Genomic DNA, 21,557 nt, shown 5'->3' on the forward strand with positions numbered 1-21,557 from the left:
CTCTTGAGGCAAATCACGTTGGTAAAGAAAATCACTCCAAACTAAGGGGGCAATGTTTCGTACACCTTCAGATAGCTGAATAGAAAATTGAGTACATTATATAGGCTTTCTCTCCTTAGTTTGGAGCTTTTTACCTATATGGTCTTCCTCAGGAGCCACTATTATGAACACGCTGAAGAGTAGAATATAAATTGAAATAAAACATCACGTTGCATGTTAACAAGCTGTTTGTTACATGTCGTGCTTGGAAGTGACGTACTCAAAGTAGAAAATCATCGACCCGGGACAGAAAACTGAAAAGACTTGTTTAATACTTTATAAGCCAACAGAATAACTCCCTTCACTTTCTACCTACATTATAGGCCTACGTCATCAAGAGAAAGTTTTCTTCTTGCAATTCAATTGTAGAACTTGATGTGAACTTCCATTTTGTTAAATGTTAGCTTGATAAACACTTTTTTTTTATCATTTAAATTTTCTATTTTTTTCTTTAAAAAAATAAAAGCAAAATTGGTACTTACCTATTTTCATTACGTTCTTTTATATGAACAGTAACAAATAATAATAATAACAATAAACACTGGAACAGGTTATAATCATCTCAATGTAACCAGTGGCGTATGTGCTCTCTCAACACATTCCCTACCGAAGTGGTCCCAGATTCCATCCTGGTTTAGGGCTCATCATTTTGTTGCCAGTGAAGATGGGCTATCCTTACCGGGATTCTCAAATATATACTTTTTTTTATTCATATCAGGAAAATACCTACAGGTAAGCTCCTCTGTGTTAGTCTCCTTTTCCTGGATATGTAAAATTAGGTATATTTTCCCTCAATATTCAAAACATAGCCTAGAAATTTAAGTCAAGTAATATTGGTGTCTGAGCATATCCAAGGATTATGTCTGTAAGTAAAGCGAAGTGGTAGCCACAGAAAACATGGCGAATTTTCATTTAAGATTTAAAATAGTTCATCGAACTTATAAGAGACGTAAGTCAAAAGACAGGACAGCCGAACTATTCGGGTTTCCACAGAAATCGAACCCAGGCTTCTTACGGCGAAAGCACAAACGCTAATATAATTGCGATGGAGCTCGGGTACTATTTCAAGCAGTAACGTACGTAATTTCAAAGGGGTGGAGTGGAGGTTCAAGTTCCCAAATACAGAATATTTTTGTATATAGTATCTTAATATAGTAAATCTTCAAATGTCCAAATATCGAATCTGAAAATAATAAATCGTCGCGAAACTCGACATACAGGAACTAATGCGGACAAGCAATTTCGTTTTTTTTTTTTTTTTTTTTTTTTTTTAATGAATAACATGACGATTTCCAAATCAGTCACGAAGCATACATAGCTTGCTCTAAAATCTTATAAAGTTCGGGAACTATTTCGGGGAGCGGCAAGATTTAGTATCTTTATTTTAAGGAGGTAGAGACAGTGGCGGATCTAGCCCGGGGCCGAGTGGGCCTACACCCCTTTTTGAGTGTCAAAAATAACTGAAGCTGCTATTTATATATTTTTGAAAGTTTATAATAAACTTATGGTATACCTATCATAGTCTGGGTTCTGGCTGCACCCACCCCCAGTCTTCACCTTCTAGATCAGTCACTGGGTAGGGACAGATTCAATTTTAGAGTAGAGCAAAAGAAAGAAAAAAAAAGGTGTGTTTCCCCTCTAAGCAAAAACCCGTATATGCAAGTGAATATTGGCTGGCCTGTGGGAAACTGCTCCTGCAAGACGGCTTCACTAGACATAATCCTTGAACTAAAGAGGTCTGGACAAAAGCAACCTGATAAGAAGTAAGATTTGCTGTACAAATTAAGAGGCACAGAAAAACTATAAATATATCCTTGCCAAAACCGATAAAACACAAAAGAGTATGAAAAATTCTGCCACTTGTTTTCAGAAACAATCCTTCTAATTTTCAAACAAAACGCCGGGCACACAAATGGTCTTTGGGAATAAAAATAAGCGAAACAGAATTGGAAAGTGTGTAACGTCTCTGTTCAGCATTGCCGCTATACGTGTCATGGGATCCGACTACTTTGGAACCTGAACCGCATTTTGCTCAACCAGGCGACAAACTCACGAACTCACACATAAAAACTCCGCTTGGCTATCACCGTGCCAATAGCTTCTTACAGCTGTCACATGAATGTGTTAAAATATTGATCCGGCTAATAACTCTCTGTGTCTGCTTCATATATTGTACAACAGCGGTGGTCAACACGTAGTCCGCGGCCTACTACGCGACCGGTAACTCGTGAGAGGTGACCTGCGGGTGTCACACTGTATCGATTATTGTTTCGTGACTCCCTCTAGCGGAATAGTGAACATGTAAGTAGTCTGCAAGTGATTTCTGAAACGGCAAACAGCTCTCAATCCTAAAAAGGTTGGCCACCCCAGCTGTATACGTGAAGCGCCTTCCTCGCATATTCATGAGGTACTTGACGTGATCCCGCTCAAAAATGGAATGACGTTTCTAGCTTAAAGTCCAACGATTACGCACCGAGTTACGGGAGATTGTGATGATGCTAGTGAATGAAATGGTGGAATGAAGAAAAGGGAGGAAAATAAAGAGAATCCCGAGAAAACCTATATACCTAGTGTTTGACCACAATAAAGTTCATTTGGCAAGAGCTGGGATCGAACCAGGGGCCCCACGCTTCAGAAGGGAGTGCTATACCATTAAGCCACCGCTGCCCCTGAGACCATCATACGTAAACAACATATCCGAGCCTAAATGCTAAGTTTTTATTTATTTATTTCAATTAGGAATCAAAATAAACAAAACTGCAATAGTAAAATCAAAACAGTAAGCTTACCAAGCATTACGCCAAGAGCCAATTGAATTAAAGTTCAGGCCATCTTGATGTGTCACTTGTCATCAGTGACGTAATAATAGCGTAGTCATAACGTATGTATGACATTTCAATCATTATACATCCTTTCTGGTTTATGAGTTATGGAATGGTACCTTACAGAGCAGCCAAGACCATTCTCAAACGTAATGCAATTTCTTCCCACTGGCAGACGTACGTACGTGGGAGTACCCCACCTCGCCCAACCTACCCCATAAATTTGCAATGTAAATGTACTTTCATTATATATATATATATATATATATATATATATATATATATATATATATATATATATATATATATAAATTAAAAATATAAACTAAAACTAGCCTAATATTTTCTTTCTGACTTACATAACTGAAATATTCTTTTAACTGATTAATATTTCAAATTATGTTATATTACGTCAGTATGAACTGCTGACAAATTTGTCACGATGTAGCTACTTCAAGTTGTTAATGAAGTTTGAACCAAACCTAGTTTATTTTAGGTTCAGCATTATTTTTAACTATCAACTAATTTGGGCGTGAAACAGTTCCCATGTACAACTGCTATCCATTCCTTGAGATGTCGTTCATGATCTGTGTTTCCTCCTCCAGTGCGAAAGACCCGGGTTCGTTTCCAAGTTGCATAGAATCGGTGCTGAACAGGAGTTACATAAAAACGTATTTCATGAGCATCCATAAAAATTGTCACCGAATCGTGAACTAGACCGACAGAAAAATCGGAACTGGTTCAAGACATTAAAAAAAAAAAAATCCTGGGTTCGACTCTAGGAGCAGAACATCAATCTCGTCTTTTCTCTCTAACGGCATTAAGATACGAAACACGATTGGTCAATACGAGGTAGAGTCCGTTACATGAAGAAAGAAACAAAATGTGGCCTTGTAACTCGATCTTGCGTAACCGGATCTCAAAACTGAACCGACCATGAGAATGACAAACCAAACGAAACCTTCGACCACAACATAATCTCATGATGGAAACAAGTTATCATACTAGATCACAAAAGAAAATGGATGAAACGTAACAAGTTCGAGCTATCAGCCGAAAGGCCATCACTAAAACTCTAAAACAAAGTGAATTATGGAGGTCAATATTGAAGACCCAACTCGAATCTAAAAAACGCGATTAAAAATAAACGCAATTACAATTTATCTAAATATCACTGTTTCATAGATACAAATCCTATCCTCCCCCCCCCCCAAAAAAATAAACTATTTCCGGAACTAATGTTGATATTATACATATAATTTTTTTTTAATGCATACATCCTTGCTTCAAGGCTTTTTCTTTCTTCAGTTTGTCATTTTTGTTTCTTAAATAAGGTTGTTGTTTAATTAAAAATAAATAAATTTCGTTAGTACCGATAGAAGAAAAATGGAAGACATGTGCTGGTGTAAGTATAGCTTTTAAAAAATATACCTGTAGATATATGAACACATCGCCTGAGAATTAACTTCCCGTTACAAAAAAAAAAAAAAAATCCAATTATATCTGCCACGACATTAGTACACAGCTGCTTATAATTGTAATTTCGCTACGATAAATGTAAGCCTAGATTTTGCTTAATCCAACATGAGCACTTTTCCCTCACCCTGTTGGAGATCGAACACTACATTGTGTAAATGGCAAACAAACAGCTGTCCTCGGCATTCATCTCTCCTCAACATTTTTTTTTTTTATGTGGGGCAGATCACCTCCCCTTCCCCCACCCCGACCCTGTAGTTTAGTACCAGGCTGTACCACGAAGAAACCGGAAAACCCAGATCATGCACCAATGCCTATCTCGATTTTCACTGGGAGGACAAATATCTAAAACTGTTCTGAAAACTCCCAACGATCTACACTTTCCTAATATATACATACATACATACACACACACACGAACATACATACATTGTATGTTCTTCACTCATACAAGCATACATGAATAAACATCCTTCAGAATTTTCCGTTCCACTCGTACATACACAGCCAGATCGAACCAGTTAACTTTCATAGCGCTGACGTCACATGACCAGTGACTAATCAGGAGAAAGCACGTTTGCAACAACAAAATAATAGGCCTACTACTCCACTTTCTGCAATTTGACAGAAAAAAAATCCCTTTTATTAACACAAGGGAAGGAAAATTAATGAAACCTTATTATTTACAATATAACTCAAGGTTAAATCTTTTAAAAGCAAATAAACCCTCTACGTCATCTACGCAGGCGCACATACCCCTACTTCCCTCAATTACGCACTATCACTGCCACGTCACTATTGTGAAAAAAGAAAAAAAGTTAACGCAAAATATTAATATTGGACCTACACCAGTAATGTTAAATTTTCCCTAAAATTTAGTGAATCAAAGCTACTGTATGGGACATCTATATATTGATTTGGGAATGAACCAGAAGAGGGGGGGGGAGTGGAAAGAAATCCTAGCAATTAACTACATAAGCATTTACTAAGTAGTAACGTATATAGAATTTACATTCAACAAGCAGGTCGTCTTTTGGTTTCTGCTATAGAAAAAAAATCCTTCAAAATAAAAGAGAATTTCAGAAAATATGCAAAGAAATTGTTTTAAAAATGGAAAAATTAACGGAAAATAATTCGAATTATCAACAGAAGTACCATACACCACATGCAATTAAATTCTTGTATTTTTCTCATTTTGAAATACCTTATTTATGCCGCCCACTACCTAAGAAGTGCAATAATGGACGGACTTTTTATTTTGAAAAATATTTGTGTTTTGTTTTTACCTTACACCAACACATGGGCTTCCTGCTATTAATCGGCATTGTGTGGAATTAAAAAAAAAAAAACAACTAAAAACAAAATCTTGAAATTTCCAGCTTCCCTAACGGATAAAAAAAGCAGCTTTCGTTTGTTAAATATGATGTACTCAACCTTTTATCATATCCATGTTTTTGTGTATCATGATCCCCGCATGAGGGCAGGGAAATCGCGCTCACACTTTCGAGGGCCATTTTTGCACAAATATAAAAAAGCAAGTTTGTGGGCTGATATTCCGTAGTATATGACACTTGGATATAATGCTAAGAGGCAGCAAAGTCTTACGCATTCATGCCTATCATTTTCTCCTGTCGTTGGTAGGTACACGTCGCTGAAACAACTTCGGCAGTGAATATTAGCACGACTTCTACACGAATGGAGGACGCCTTCTAGTAGTCTCACAATATCATTGACGTCATTCACATTCCATGACCGTTAGCACGAAAACCTGGTGCGCGTAAGGTGTACTTGGTACGGAAACTCGTAGCTTTCTATTAGTCAGCACAATGTATAATTCCTCCTGCACTCCCCTCAAGCATGATAGCGGTTGTATGCTTCACAAATGCACAGCACAGCGTGAAGTTTGCCCTCATGTTCCCCGTTATGGAAAAAAATCATGTAAATACCAAGCAACTGTTTTCGTTCTCATATCATCGCCTCTTTCGTGCAACGCCCTTTCTCTTGACCCACGCTCGGAAGTAAAACAACTAGCCTCGCACGAGGTGCATCTTTTAACGATTTTGTGACGCATTTAGCAAAAGATAAATTCTTAACAATATAGCTATTCTATTCTACATTATATGTCTTTTTTTTTTTTTTAGTATTGTCAGAAAATGTGATAACCGTTATCAATTCTTAGATGTAAAAGGCTTTGTTTCTGATTTATAGAAACTGATAAAATATACAGTACGTACTAATGTTCATAAATATATCAGAATAAGAAGACGAAAAATAAATTACATTACTAGACCTACTTTGGGTGCTGTTCTTGCAAACGTACTTTTATTAAATCTTTCAAGATATGGCCTAGTTATTGTTTTCTTCAATTTATACATCATGAACCTAACTTTTATAAAATGAATACAGTAAATAGTATATCAATATAAAATTAAGGCCATCCTATTCACTTCACAACAAAACGAAGATTCAGTACACCCCACTCTTTTCAGCAACGAACGAAAATTATTCTTCACAGAATTAACTTCGTTATAATTTTCCTAGGGTTAGCTGTTCCGTGCTAGATTCTTTCTTACTACGAGAACTGCCTACCACAGGCTCGTTGTATCATAGTACTTCTCATTCACTACCAAGGGTGCACCCACGGAAGGGTCTGGACCTCCTCCCCCAAAAACAGTAACTTTTTAAATAAACGGCATCAGGGACGGATTCATGGGGTTCCATCCATCAAGCTCGGACTCTCATCCAATCTCAGTAACTCGACAGACATTTATGCTGTAAGTTTATCGACATAATAAAATTATAAACAGAAAAATGATTGATGTAGCTCCCATCCAAAAAAAGAAAAAAACACTACACCTGTACCCTTTCATATGCCTTCCCCGCTGGTCTAGTGACTGCTCCTTTGGTGCACTTGCTCCTGGGTTCGATTACCGGTAGGAGAGCATAAAAATTAATTTTACAATCATTATTTCCATTAATTATCCGTTAGAGTACAGGGCATAACTAGGACGTTAAACTAACATTTCACCATTTCTTTCTTATGAAAGCAATTTACTTCTATCATTGTTTTCTGAAAATATGGATGCCAGTACTACTAGAAAATTCTTATCGTTTCTTCCAGGAAGTACTGTACCTAGGTGGGAAATAACACCAGGAACCTCATGACTAGGATGACCAGATTCTGACAAGCGAGAAGTAGGACACAAATATAATAGTATATGATAGTTTACTGCGTAGGCTATACTCCCCCTGTCTCCCCCTCCCAAACTTTACAAACAATACATTTTTTGGAAACATTTTTCATTGCATTATTTGAAATGGATACAAAGAAGTAACGAATAAGCTGTAATGTAATCTGATCTCAGGAAATTTCAAGCTTCTGAAGTGTTTTGCATTTACATGAGATTTTTTTTTATCTGAAAATGTTACCCAAATCTGTTATTTAAGAATCTAGCAGACGAAAGAAAATCATGAACCCACAATGTCCTACATAGACACAATAATGCGTATTCTAGAATGACTCAAGAAAATTGTTTGAAAATATCAAATCTTTAAGTTTTACGCCCCTCGGTGATGCCGGCTAGGCTAAAGGAGACGGTGATGATGAGAATGAATGAAATGGTGGAATGAAAAAAGTGGTAGGAAACGGGAAATCCCCGGAAAAAACCCACGCACACAGTATTTCTCCTTGACACTAGTTTGGATTGAACCAAGAACCCCATGTTCCAGAGGTGAACGCTCTACCACTGAGCGAGCGGAGTGTGGGACAAAATCCAAGCGGACAAAATCCAAGAGGACAAAATCCAAGCGGACAAAATCCAAGAGGACAAAATCCAAGCTAAATTGTGGTAAGGCGGACAAAATCCAAGCGGATAAAATCTAAGAAGCAGTATCATGTGCGTAGCTGTGGTATGTACCTGTGAACACCCTAATTAAATTGTATGTTTGTTTCCTTCTTCAATTGTAATTCATTCTCATGTTTTATCTGTAATTCTTCAATTTATTGAAATAATATTTCATTTACATTTAAAGAACTGAAAATCCAATAAAATATGTAAGATTGACACAGTAAGAGTGCAGATGAGCTTTAATTACTCATAAAATACTCTGGTCACTGCTAGGACATGCCCAGGTGAATCCAATTTAGGGTGATCAGAAATATTTTGACTAAAAAGAGTATACTAACATAAATTAACCAGAAAATGAAAGCACTGGCTAATATCAGAGATAACAAATAACAGCAAAGCAGCCCAGTCTTAAAAAGAGTACACTACTTACTTAATTCTATTATATTTATTGAGAATTAAAGTAAAAATAAAATTAAAAAGATATAATTTAGATATAAAAAATACTTCTCTACCCTCAAAGTATCTACTTCAGTTACAATTGTTAAAATAACCAATAATATATATATTTTCATTTAGTTTGTCTAGACACATTTTCACATCTCGATTTTCTAGATAACACTTTTACACTATTTAATTCACACACATTATTACATTATTAAAAATACACGCTTCATATTTCATAATTATTTGTTTCGAAATATACATAAAACAGTACCAACAAACAAATCAAGACCTCTGTATGCCACCTCATAAGAATTGAATTAAAATACTCCAATGATTGGTCTCACAATAATATGGTGAGGTCTTAAATTTATTATACTGTATATATATTGAGAAGAAAATACATACTTTTATAATGTATTTGTACACACATAATATTTTTACATACTTCCATATGGATGTGATAAGTAATTAAATCTCATCTGCACTCTTACTGTGACAATCTTACATGTTTTATTGGATTTTCAGTTCTTTAAAAATAAATGAAATGTTATTTCAATAAATTGAAGAATTACAGATAAAACTTTAGAATGCATGACAATTGAAGAAAGAAACAAACATACAATTTAATTAGGGTGTTCACAGGAACATAACGCAGCTGTGAACATGATACTGTTCCTTGGATTTTATTCGCTTGGATTTTGTCCGCCTTGTCAGAATTTAGCTTGGATTTTGTCCTCTTGGATTTTATCCGCTTGGATTTTGTCCGCGCCCCGAGCGAGCGTGCCCCTTGTCCTTACAAAAAATGATTATAATGGGGTTTTCATACAAAGAAATTAGTGCATGAAATTTTAATCATATATTGTACGAAACATAATTTTCTTTTCTTAAACATTGAACGTTACATTTTGCTGATATTCATATCGATAAGCTGATATTGAGAGCAGAAATGGGACAGGACTAAAATGTGGAACAATTGCCTGTCCCGACTAAATTGATGGGGACGCGGGACACTTCGGTTCAAAATCGGGACTGTCCCGTATTTTACGGGACGTATGGCGGGCTTATAGCTATACGCATATCCTTATTTCATTTATATGATAGTTTACTGCGTCGGCAATATGCATGTCCTTATTTCATTTAACGCTGACCTAAGTTAATCATTCATTTTTGTTAAAAAGAAAAGTACTGAACAAAGGTATTGAAGGAACTCAACACAACTCCGAATACTTCGATTAATGACAAAGTGGTTTATTTCTATGAACGTACAGTGAAACTCCGTGTAGGTGCTAAGGACTTTTTTTTTAAAACCGATTTTCGGAGTGTAGGATAATTATAAAGAATGAGGGGAAAATTCAGACTTGTAAGAGGGAACTACTTAGCTTCGTTAGCATCGTTGTTGTAACTCTAAGTAAGATGAAAGCTTTCCTGCTTTACCGACATCCAGTGGCGTATTTACGATTTTGTTTCGGGGAGGGCTTTGCTAACTTTCGGGGAGGGCTTTGCCTGAAAATGTGAAAATTCTGCAAGATATTTCATATACTTTACTATAGTAAGTAAGATTTCGGGGGGGCTTAAGCCCGGAAGCCCCCCCTAAATACGCCACTGCCGACATCTAACAAGGCCTTCTCAGTAAAACTATGTATTACAAAACAATGATTTATTGATTGCTTTCCTTCCTATCTTTTGAGGAGTGTTAAAAATCACAGCCGTTTATCATTCAGAAAAAGAGTACCCGTGATTCAAAATGTTATGAATAAAGAATGAATCATTAAAATGTTGCAAATAAGTTCTCAGGACATTCCGCACATTAAAAAAAAAAAAAAAGGAACATTTCTAGATTTTCTAGAAGTTTTCGCAACACGCAGGACAGCTCTTTGAAAAACAGTACTGTACTGCGAATGACTTATCGGTTTGCGTCAACACATCTCAAGATTTTGCGTCTTAGTTATGATAACGTCGTAATACTTGTGGTTACCTGTTAAATTCAAGTTATGTACAGATATCGTTCAGGACAATTCATGAATCGTATTTATTCAGGATCTGCTGAGAAGTCTTGCGTTAAAATTCTGTATTGCTGCACACTGTGTAAACGGACCTAATTTCCGTTACAGACGTTTAAATACTTTAACAAATAATATAATTTTCATCTCTTTATAATAGCTAATTCGGGTATGAGAAAAAGAATTTCTGGAATTATTTATTTAATTCCAAAGATATATTATATTCAGAAGGGTCATGGATTTATAATGTTCTAAAATATATTTGATTATTTTAATGTTCAGAATTATAGTTTCTTTTTAAATTGTTTTCCTTTTAAATATTAATATGTGTAAACTATCTATGTAATCCAATACGATGTAATTATGTTTCCTTTGATGACTGTAAATATATTAGTCTTAGGAAGTAACTTGTTAGAAGAAAAAGAAACATAATATAAAATAGTTGTTGTTCAGATGGTAAACGACCTGATTGCATGACATTAGTTCCTTGGTTGAAAGGCAAATCACTAATATGGGACTTGACGTGTTCAGATACATTTGCCCATTCAAGACTCCCTTTAGCTGTTATGAATGCTGGAGGTGTTGCTAGTCGTAGAGAAGTAGAAAAGCAAAGGAAATATAACAACCTCCTTGGTAAATTTATTTTTTCTCCAATTGCCATCAAGAATAGTGGTGCTTGGGGATCTGCAAGCCTTGATTTTATTAGAGAAGTAGGCAGCAGCGGCGTAGCGTAAGGGAACGCCGGTACGCCCGGCATCCCCTGTTAAAAAGAAAAAGTACGTATTTCATTATATATAAATTGTTTGCTTGTAATTATCACAATTATTTCCACTGCAATCTTCTGGCGCGCTCTCTCGACTTACTTTGACAAGAGGAACCTACGCATGCGCGTCGCTCAGATGCATATTTTCTGTCTTTCCTCCTGTCGTATGCTATTTTCCTCGGGCTTCCAGGCCTACTGAAAGCATCGGGGTTTTCGTCTGCTTTCTGTTGAATGCGCAAGCGCAATACTTCCCTTCTCACTCCTCCTCATCCCTTGCAACCCTATATTTGCTTTAGATATACGCTGGCATATTCAAGTATTTCCAACTGTATATATTTTGAACTAAGCTATAGTTTCTGAACAGAACGTACGAACCCTAATATACAGGAAATAGAACAAAACGGAACAGATTATGGGAACAGTCTTACCCATCCCACGAACGTTGAAGACAGATTTGCGCTCTTGACTTCAGTATCTGGATACAGAAACAGGCCCCCAGAGTTGGTTTAAGTGCTTTGTATTTACATCTTCAAATGATATATACACTCAGACCCATATTCACGAACGGGCGTCTGAGTTCCGGACCCAAGATGACAAATTTCTGGGCGATATATATATATATATATATATATATATATATATATATATATATATATATATATATATATTGAAAGAACGAGATTGACGTGTGGTATGTGGAGAAAAAAGCCGCCCACGAGAAAGAAATGAAGGGAACGATACTGGAAACAATGTTCATACAAAAGTGGGGCCTAGTTTTCTCGTCACAACGGTAGTGGCAAGAAGGAGCTGAGACAATTGGTTATTAAATTCTAACGTAATCCACGCATTCGCTTCTCTATGCCCCACTAGACCTCCAATTAGGGGGGCTTCCTCCTAAATTTTGTATAACCCTATATTTCCATTCGGAATAGCTATGTATTGCTGCTTGCAGTAGTACTATATCGTACAAATGACTAACTTTGGCATCCCCCTTTCGGAATATCACGCTACGCTACTGGTAGGCAGATGTATTTCTATCGTTACTGGAGATATTTGTTCAACATCTGTCCTAATTCAACGCATATCTATTGCTATCCAACGTGGCAACGTGTCGTCGGTTCTTGGCACCTTACCACATGGAAAAGAACTAGATGAGGTGTTTCTTCTCTAACACAAAGGATAACATTGAACATTTATACAACTGGACGACATACTATACAAATAAGGTGTAATATCATTGGATGGCGTAGAAAAGCAGACAGTAACACTAGATATGATGCCGTTGATAGGTGGTTTTCTACTCCTTCCTTTGGTTCCACTATCGAAATATATTTCCTGCTGACAATTATTTTCCGCAATTATTTCATAAATTTATTTAATGCAATTGTTACAATTTTATTCAAATTATAATATTTTTCTGTTATTCTGTTAGCAATTATTGCTCCATTCCTCATTTATGCCTGTAGTAGTAATGGCGTTACTTTGCCTCACTTTGGACTTTGACCCCGACCTTTGTGACGTCATAGGTCAAAGGTCAATGACCTTGGCCCGGGGTCAATGACCTAGGGGTACATAGGACCACCCCCTCTAAATTTTGGCAGGGGTACCTTGGCCCACCCCCTAAATTTTGGCAGGGGTACATAGGACCACCCCCCTTAAATTTTGGAAATTGCCAAATCTAAAAATTTGGTATGGTAGCCTAGGACCATAGTATGTACCTCTATCCGTATTGGGGGTCTATGTCGTTCCCTTTCATGGGTAAAAAATTGCCAAAAATTGAATTTTCGGAGGTTTTTGACCTAATTTATCCCCTTCGATGAGGTGTTTTTTACCATATATGGTTATATGGGCGTATACAGGGGTTCATTAGCTTTCATAACATATGGGTATATTAATGCACCCCTTGAAAAATTTGGGAGGGGTACCTTGGCCCACCCCTTAAATTTTGGAAATTGCCCAATTTAAACATTGGGTATTATAGTACAGGACCCTAATATGTATTATGATAAATTTGGGTGATCCACCTCGTCCCCTTTTAGGGGTACAAAATTGCCAAAAATATAAACGTAAGCAATACGTTATACCACGTGTTTGGTTTTCGGCCTAATTTATCTCCTTGGATGAGGTCCTATTACCTTATATAATTATATGGGCGTATACAGGGGTCCATTCCCTTTCATAAGACATAGGTATATTAATGCACCCCTTGAAAAATTTGGGAGGGGTACCTTGGCCCACCCCTTAAATTTTGGAAATTGCCAAATCTAAAAATTGGGTGTGGTAGCCTAGGACCATAGTATGTACCTCTATCAGTATTGGGGGTCTATGTCGTTCCCTTTCATGTGTAAAAAAATTGCCAAAAATTCAAATTTCGGGGGTTTTGACCTAATTTATCCCCTTTGATGAGGTGTTATTACCTTATATGGTTATATGGGCGTATACAGGGGTCCATTCCCTTTCATAACATATGGGTATATTAATGCACCCCTTGAAAAATTTGGGAGGGGTACCTTGGCCCACCCCTTAAATTTTGGAAATTGCCCAATTTAAACATTGGGTATTATAGTACAGGACCCTATGTATCATGATAAATTTGGGTGCTCCACCTCGTTTCCTTCTAGGGGTACAAAATTGCCAAAATATAAACGTAAGCAATACGTTATACCACGTGTTTGGTTTTTGGTCGATTTTATCCCCTTTGATGAGGTGTTATTATTCTATATAGTTATATGGTCATGTATAGGGGTCCATTACCTTTCATAAGATATGGGTATATTTGTGCACTGCTTTAAAAATTTGGGAGGGGTACTTTGGCCCACCCCTTAAATTTTGGAAATTGCCCAATTTAAAACATTTGGTATTATAGTACCGGACCCTAACATGTATTATGATAAATTTGGGTGGTCCACCTCGTTCCCTTTTAGGGGTACAAAATTGTCAAAATATAAACGTAAGCAATACGTTGTACCACGTGTTTGGTCTTTTGGCCCAATTTATCCTCTTGGATGAGGTTCTATTACCTTATATCTTTATATGGTTATGTATAGGGGTCTATTCCCTATCATAAGACATAGGTACATTTGTGCACTCCTTTAAAAATTTGAAAGGGGGTACTTTGGCCCACCCCTTAAATTTTAGAAATTGCTCATTTTATATATTTGGTATTATAGTACTGGACTCTAACATGTATTATGATAAATTTGGGTGGTCCACCTCGTTCCCTTTTAGGGTACAAAATTGCCAAAATATAAACGTAAGCAATACGTTGTACCACGTGTTTGGTTTTGACCTAAGTTATCCCCTTGGATGAGGTCCTATTACCTTATATGGTTATGTATAGGGGATTATTCCCTATCATAAGACATAGGTACATTTGTGCACTCCTTTTAAAATTTGTGAGGGGTACCTTGGCCCACCCCTTAAATTTTAGAAATTGCTCATTTTATATATTTGGTATTATAGTACTGGACCCTAACATGTATTATGATAAATTTGGGTGGTTCACCTCGTTCCTTTTAGGGCTACGAAATTGCCAAATTTTAGTACAACCACGTGTTTGTTTTTGGCTCAATTTATCCCATTGGATGAGGTCCTATTACCTTATATGATTATATGGTTATGTATATTGGTCCATTCCCTATTATAAGACATGGGTATATTGATGCACCCAGGGAGGGGTACCTTGGCCCACCTCTTTATTTTGGAAATTGCCCAATTTAAACATTTGGTATAATAGTATAAGACCCTAATATATATATATATATATATATATTACTATAAATTTGGGTGGTCCACCTTGTTCCCTTTCATGAGTAAAAAAAAATGCCAAAATATAAAGATAAGCAATATGTTGTATCACGTGTTTGGTTTTTGGCCCAATTTATCCCGTTTGATGCGGTCTTATACCGTATATGGTCATATGGTCATGTATATAGGTTCATTTCCTATCATAAGACATGAGTACATTGATGCACCCTTTAAAAATTTGGGAGGGGTATCTTGACTCATCCACTCAGTTTTAGAAATTGTTTAATATAAGCATTTGGTATCTTCGTACAGGTCTTCAATATGTACCACTATAAATTTGGATGGTCCACATCGTTCCCTTTCATGGATAAAGAACTACCAAAAATCAAATTTCGGAGGTTATTGACTCCTATTTAATACGTTATATGGTTTATTATCTCTATATGTTTATGTTCTCTTTTAAATTTGGGAATTATAAAATAACATAATTTGGTAAACGTTTTCTAGGACCCATTGGAGTTCCTCTTATGGCCAAATATTCAAAATTTAAAGGTTATTAACCGGCTTTATTATTAAATGAGTACAGGATTTATTACTTTTTCATAAGACACAGGTGTATTTGTGTACCAATCTTAAATTTTGGGAGGGGTACATTTATTATTGTCATATCAATAATTGGTAATTGTTTTTTTGGGTAAATCAGTATGATCACGTGATCAGTTATTGACCTATGATGGGATTAGGAGTCCAGGACATTGGTACATTTAAACTTTGTAGGATAATTTGAGAATGCGTCATTGGTATTGATTATTACAGCCAAATATAAACGTAAGCAAGACGATGTACCACGTGATTGACCTTGACGAGGTAGTGTACAGGGATACATAGCTAACCTTATTGAATCTTATGACTCATAGTCTTAAGGGAATACATGCTACAACACTGGCAAAGTTATTGTTGATGCAATTTGATTGGTTGATCACTATCTTTCGTGCAATCTGATTGGCTGATCACTATCTTTCGTGCAATCTGATTGGTTGCTGATTTTCAAATCTTTGCTGCATTCAGTTTTATTTTAACATTTAAAAAGTTTGAAACTTTGGTTTGACATTTTTTCGTTTGATATTTTTCGTTTAAAAATTTTTGTTTCGAAATTTTTTGTTTCAAAATTTTGTTTGAATTTTTTTGTTTCAGAATTTTGTTTGAAAATATTTTGTTTAAAATTTTTTGTTTGTAAATTTTTGTTTCAATTTTTTTGTTTAAAATTTTTTCGTTTGAAATTTTTCGTTTCCAAAATTTTTTTTCTGTTTCAAGATTTTTGTTTGAAAAAATTTTTCGTTTCCAAATTTTGTTTCAAATTTTTTGTTTGAAAATTTTTGTTTGAAAATTTTTTTGTTTGAAATTTTTTTGTTGCAAAATTTTGTTTGAAAATTTTTTGTTTAAAATTTTTTGTTCGAAATTTTTGTTTTGAAATTTTTTGTTTCCAATTTTTTTTGTTTAAATTTTTTTTGTTTCGAAACTTTTGTTTGAAATTTTTTGTTTCAAAGTTTGGTTTGACATTTTTTAAAAGTTTGTGCACTCATTAGTAAAGAACCGGAACTGTTTAGAGCAAAAACCTCTGGCAACATTGTGGTGCAATAGTACACGTCAGAACATGATAATGCAACGTCATCAGTTTTGCATCATATATAAGTATCGTTCGAGTTAGTATTCATGATAACATCATCATGGCTACTTGTCTGCAGTTTCTAAACACACGTGATGTGATGAAATCATTTACCAAGATTACTGATTTACAACAGAATGTACCTTATAGAATCTTAGCTAGCCAAATGATCCCTACAAAGTTTGGATTAAGAATCGTAGTGAAGCTTGAAAATGATAAGAATATAATTTTACCAGCAAGATATTTACCCATGGAAGCATCAAAACAAGAAGAACTGCTGCGTTTCTTAAATACTGGATCTGTATCTTTATGTTACAAAGGATTCTTGGGTCGAAGTCATCAACTTGAATTTAGTACACAGCCAGATTCGTCAGCAATTGTGATGAAATCATGAATTCAAACGTCAGCACATCAGACATAGTTGTATGAATTTGGTTGGTCGGCATGACGTCAGCAACTGTGATGAAATCATGAATTCAAACGTCAGCACATTCCTTACCAATGACGTCAGCAATAACTATAAACCAGCAAATACAGTGTCATCCCACGAAATCATTTGAGCAAGTGCTTTTCAGGAGGAAAGATGTGTACTTCTAACGATAAAGAGTTCATCTTCGCAAGCTATTATCCAATAAATATATTTCAAACAAAACATGTGATGATTGGTATCAGTGCTAGAACATTTGAACCAGTAATTCGATTGGGCAAAGCAGAACAATTTGGTGTACAACTGACCTGTGAAGAATGGCAAATATTATGTTCACGAATCGACCAAATGAACGATTATTTTCATGATGAGCTAAATGTAACCATAGTCAAATCATTAGGCTCAAATCATGAAGTGGTGCTGCGTACAGTCCTCGAAGAGAAGATGGTGCTGTTACGTAAAAAGAGTACATTCCATGTCCCTCGCAATATGGTGTATCTAACACAAACGGAATGGAACAAATTCATCAGCGTATTTCAGTGTGTGAAACATGCAGTGGAAGTGTGCAACAAAACAAGTATATTCCTGAAAAAGTACTATTTTGAAAAATGTGTTATGCATATTGTACAACATGTATCTAGATATTGTGATGGTTGTCAACATCGTTCGTGGGTGCATACCTGTATTGATAAACAGTTTATTTGTGATCAAATGGACATTGAGTTTCCACCAATTGATATTGCATTAGACCTTAAAAGACTTCAATTGGAATTAAAATTATATGCTAAAGACAAACTAGTGCAAGAAGTTCAAAATACATTGTATCGACAATATCCAGATCATATATCTGGTATGGATGTATGTGGAGTGTAATAAAATGATCCATTTCAATGAATTGTGTTTTTTCATTTCAAGTACAACCCTATGTTCTGACGTGTACTATTGCACCACAATGTTGCCAGAGGTTTTTGCTCTAAACAGTTCCGGTTCTTTACTAATGAGTGCACAAACTTTTAAAAAATGTCAAACCAAACTTTGAAACAAAAAATTTCAAACAAAAATTTCGAAACAAAAAAATTTAAACAAAAAAAAAATGGAAACAAAAAATTTCAAAACAAAAATTTCGAACAAAAAATTTTAAACAAAAAATTTTCAAACAAAATTTTGCAACAAAAAAATTTCAAACAAAAAAATTTTCAAACAAAAATTTTCAAACAAAAAATTTGAAACAAAATTTGGAAACGAAAAATTTTTTCAAACAAAAATCTTGAAACAGAAAAAAAATTTTGGAAACGAAAAATTTCAAACGAAAAAATTTTAAACAAAAAAATTGAAACAAAAATTTACAAACAAAAAATTTTAAACAAAATATTTTCAAACAAAATTCTGAAACAAAAAAATTCAAACAAAATTTTGAAACAAAAAATTTCGAAACAAAAATTTTTAAACGAAAAATATCAAACGAAAAAATGTCAAACCAAAGTTTCAAACTTTTTAAATGTTAAAATAAAACTGAATGCAGCAAAGATTTGAAAATCAGCAACCAATCAGATTGCACGAAAGATAGTGATCAGCCAATCAGATTGCACGAAAGATAGTGATCAACCAATCAAATTGCATCAACAATAACTTTGCCAGTGTTGTAGCATGTATTCCCTTAAGACTATGAGTCATAAGATTCAATAAGGTTAGCTATGTATCCCTGTACACTACCTCGTCAAGGTCAATCACGTGGTACATCGTCTTGCTTACGTTTATATTTGGCTGTAATAATCAATACCAATGACGCATTCTCAAATTATCCTACAAAGTTTAAATGTACCAATGTCCTGGACTCCTAATCCCATCATAGGTCAATAACTGATCACGTGATCATACTGATTTACCCAAAAAAACAATTACCAATTATTGATATGACAATAATAAATGTACCCCTCCCAAAATTTAAGATTGGTACACAAATACACCTGTGTCTTATGAAAAAGTAATAAATCCTGTACTCATTTAATAATAAAGCCGGTTAATAACCTTTAAATTTTGAATATTTGGCCATAAGAGGAACACCAATGGGTCCTAGAAAACGTTTACCAAATTATGTTATTTTATAATTCCCAAATTTAAAAGAGAACATAAACATATAGAGATAATAAACCATATAACGTATTAAATAGGAGTCAATAACCTCCGAAATTTGATTTTTGGTAGTTCTTTATCCATGAAAGGGAACGATGTGGACCATCCAAATTTATAGTGGTACATATTGAAGACCTGTACGAAGATACCAAATGCTTATATTAAACAATTTCTAAAACTGAGTGGATGAGTCAAGATACCCCTCCCAAATTTTTAAAGGGTGCATCAATGTACTCATGTCTTATGATAGGAAATGAACCTATATACATGACCATATGACCATATACGGTATAAGACCGCATCAAACGGGATAAATTGGGCCAAAAACCAAACACGTGATACAACATATTGCTTATCTTTATATTTTGGCATTTTTTTTTTACTCATGAAAGGGAACAAGGTGGACCACCCAAATTTATAGTAATATATATATATATATATATTAGGGTCTTATACTATTATACCAAATGTTTAAATTGGGCAATTTCCAAAATAAAGAGGTGGGCCAAGGTACCCCTCCCTGGGTGCATCAATATACCCATGTCTTATAATAGGGAATGGACCAATATACATAACCATATAATCATATAAGGTAATAGGACCTCATCCAATGGGATAAATTGAGCCAAAAACAAACACGTGGTTGTACTAAAATTTGGCAATTTCGTAGCCCTAAAAGGAACGAGGTGAACCACCCAAATTTATCATAATACATGTTAGGGTCCAGTACTATAATACCAAATATATAAAATGAGCAATTTCTAAAATTTAAGGGGTGGGCCAAGGTACCCCTCACAAATTTTAAAAGGAGTGCACAAATGTACCTATGTCTTATGATAGGGAATAATCCCCTATACATAACCATATAAGGTAATAGGACCTCATCCAAGGGGATAACTTAGGTCAAAACCAAACACGTGGTACAACGTATTGCTTACGTTTATATTTTGGCAATTTTGTACCCTAAAAGGGAACGAGGTGGACCACCCAAATTTATCATAATACATGTTAGAGTCCAGTACTATAATACCAAATATATAAAATGAGCAATTTCTAAAATTTAAGGGGTGGGCCAAAGTACCCCCTTTCAAATTTTTAAAGGAGTGCACAAATGTACCTATGTCTTATGATAGGGAATAGACCCCTATACATAACCATATAAAGATATAAGGTAATAGAACCTCATCCAAGAGGATAAATTGGGCCAAAAGACCAAACACGTGGTACAACGTATTGCTTACGTTTATATTTTGACAATTTTGTACCCCTAAAAGGGAACGAGGTGGACCACCCAAATTTATCATAATACATGTTAGGATCCGGTACTATAATACCCAATGTTTAAATTGGGCAATTTCCAAAATTTAAGGGGTGGGCCAAAGTACCCCTCCCAAATTTTTAAAGCAGTGCACAAATATACCCATATCTTATGAAAGGTAATGGACCCCTATACATGACCATATAACTATATAGAATAATAACACCTCATCAAAGGGGATAAAATCGACCAAAAACCAAACACGTGGTATAACGTATTGCTTACGTTTATATTTTGGCAATTTTGTACCCCTAGAAGGAAACGAGATGGAGCACCCAAATTTATCATGATACATATTAGGGTCCTGTACTATAATACCCAATGTTTAAATTGGGCAATTTCCAAAATTTAAGGGGTGGGCCAAGGTACCCCTCCCAAATTTTTCAAGGGGTGCATTAATATACCCATATGTTATGAAAGGGAATGGACCCCTGTATACGCCCATATAACCATATAAGGTAATAACACCTCATCAAAGGGGATAAATTAGGTCAAAAACCCCCGAAATTTGAATTTTTGGCAATTTTTTTACACATGAAAGGGAACGACATAGACCCCCAATACTGATAGAGGTACATACTATGGTCCTAGGCTACCACACCCAATTTTTAGATTTGGCAATTTCCAAAATTTAAGGGGTGGGCCAAGGTACCCCTCCCAAATTTTTCAAGGGGTGCATTAATATACCTATGTCTTATGAAAGGGAATGGACCCCTGTATACGCCCATATAATTATATAAGGTAATAGGACCTCATCCAAGGAGATAAATTAGGCCGAAAACCAAACACGTGGTATAACGTATTGCTTACGTTTATATTTTTGGCAATTTTGTACCCCTAAAAGGGGACGAGGTGGACCACCCAAATTTATCAA

At 35.3% G+C, this 21,557-nt stretch overlaps 1 protein-coding gene across 4 annotated transcripts in view; it reads right to left on the minus strand.

Moving 5' to 3' along the window:
* The window catches only part of LOC145690700 (uncharacterized), a 100,611-nt gene extending 94,460 nt beyond the window's left edge, over positions 1-6,151 (minus strand). The window contains exon 1 of one of the 4 annotated variants that reach the window (XM_081765862.1): positions 5,772-6,151. In XM_081765862.1, coding sequence (XP_081621988.1) covers positions 5,772-5,851 — 80 coding nt within the window. In that variant the 5' untranslated portion in view covers positions 5,852-6,151. Of the gene's footprint in view, positions 1-4,766; positions 4,802-5,771 lie in introns of those variants that run through there. The other 3 variants (XM_081765859.1, XM_081765856.1, XM_081765857.1) reach the window with 3 other exon arrangements.
* Between the last annotated feature and the right edge of the window lie 15,406 nt (positions 6,152-21,557).

The sequence above is a fragment of the Thermobia domestica genome, chromosome 7 (genome assembly GCF_964235325.1).
Source record: "Thermobia domestica chromosome 7, izTheDome1.hap1.1, whole genome shotgun sequence".
Lineage (NCBI taxonomy): Eukaryota > Metazoa > Arthropoda > Insecta > Zygentoma > Lepismatidae > Thermobia > Thermobia domestica.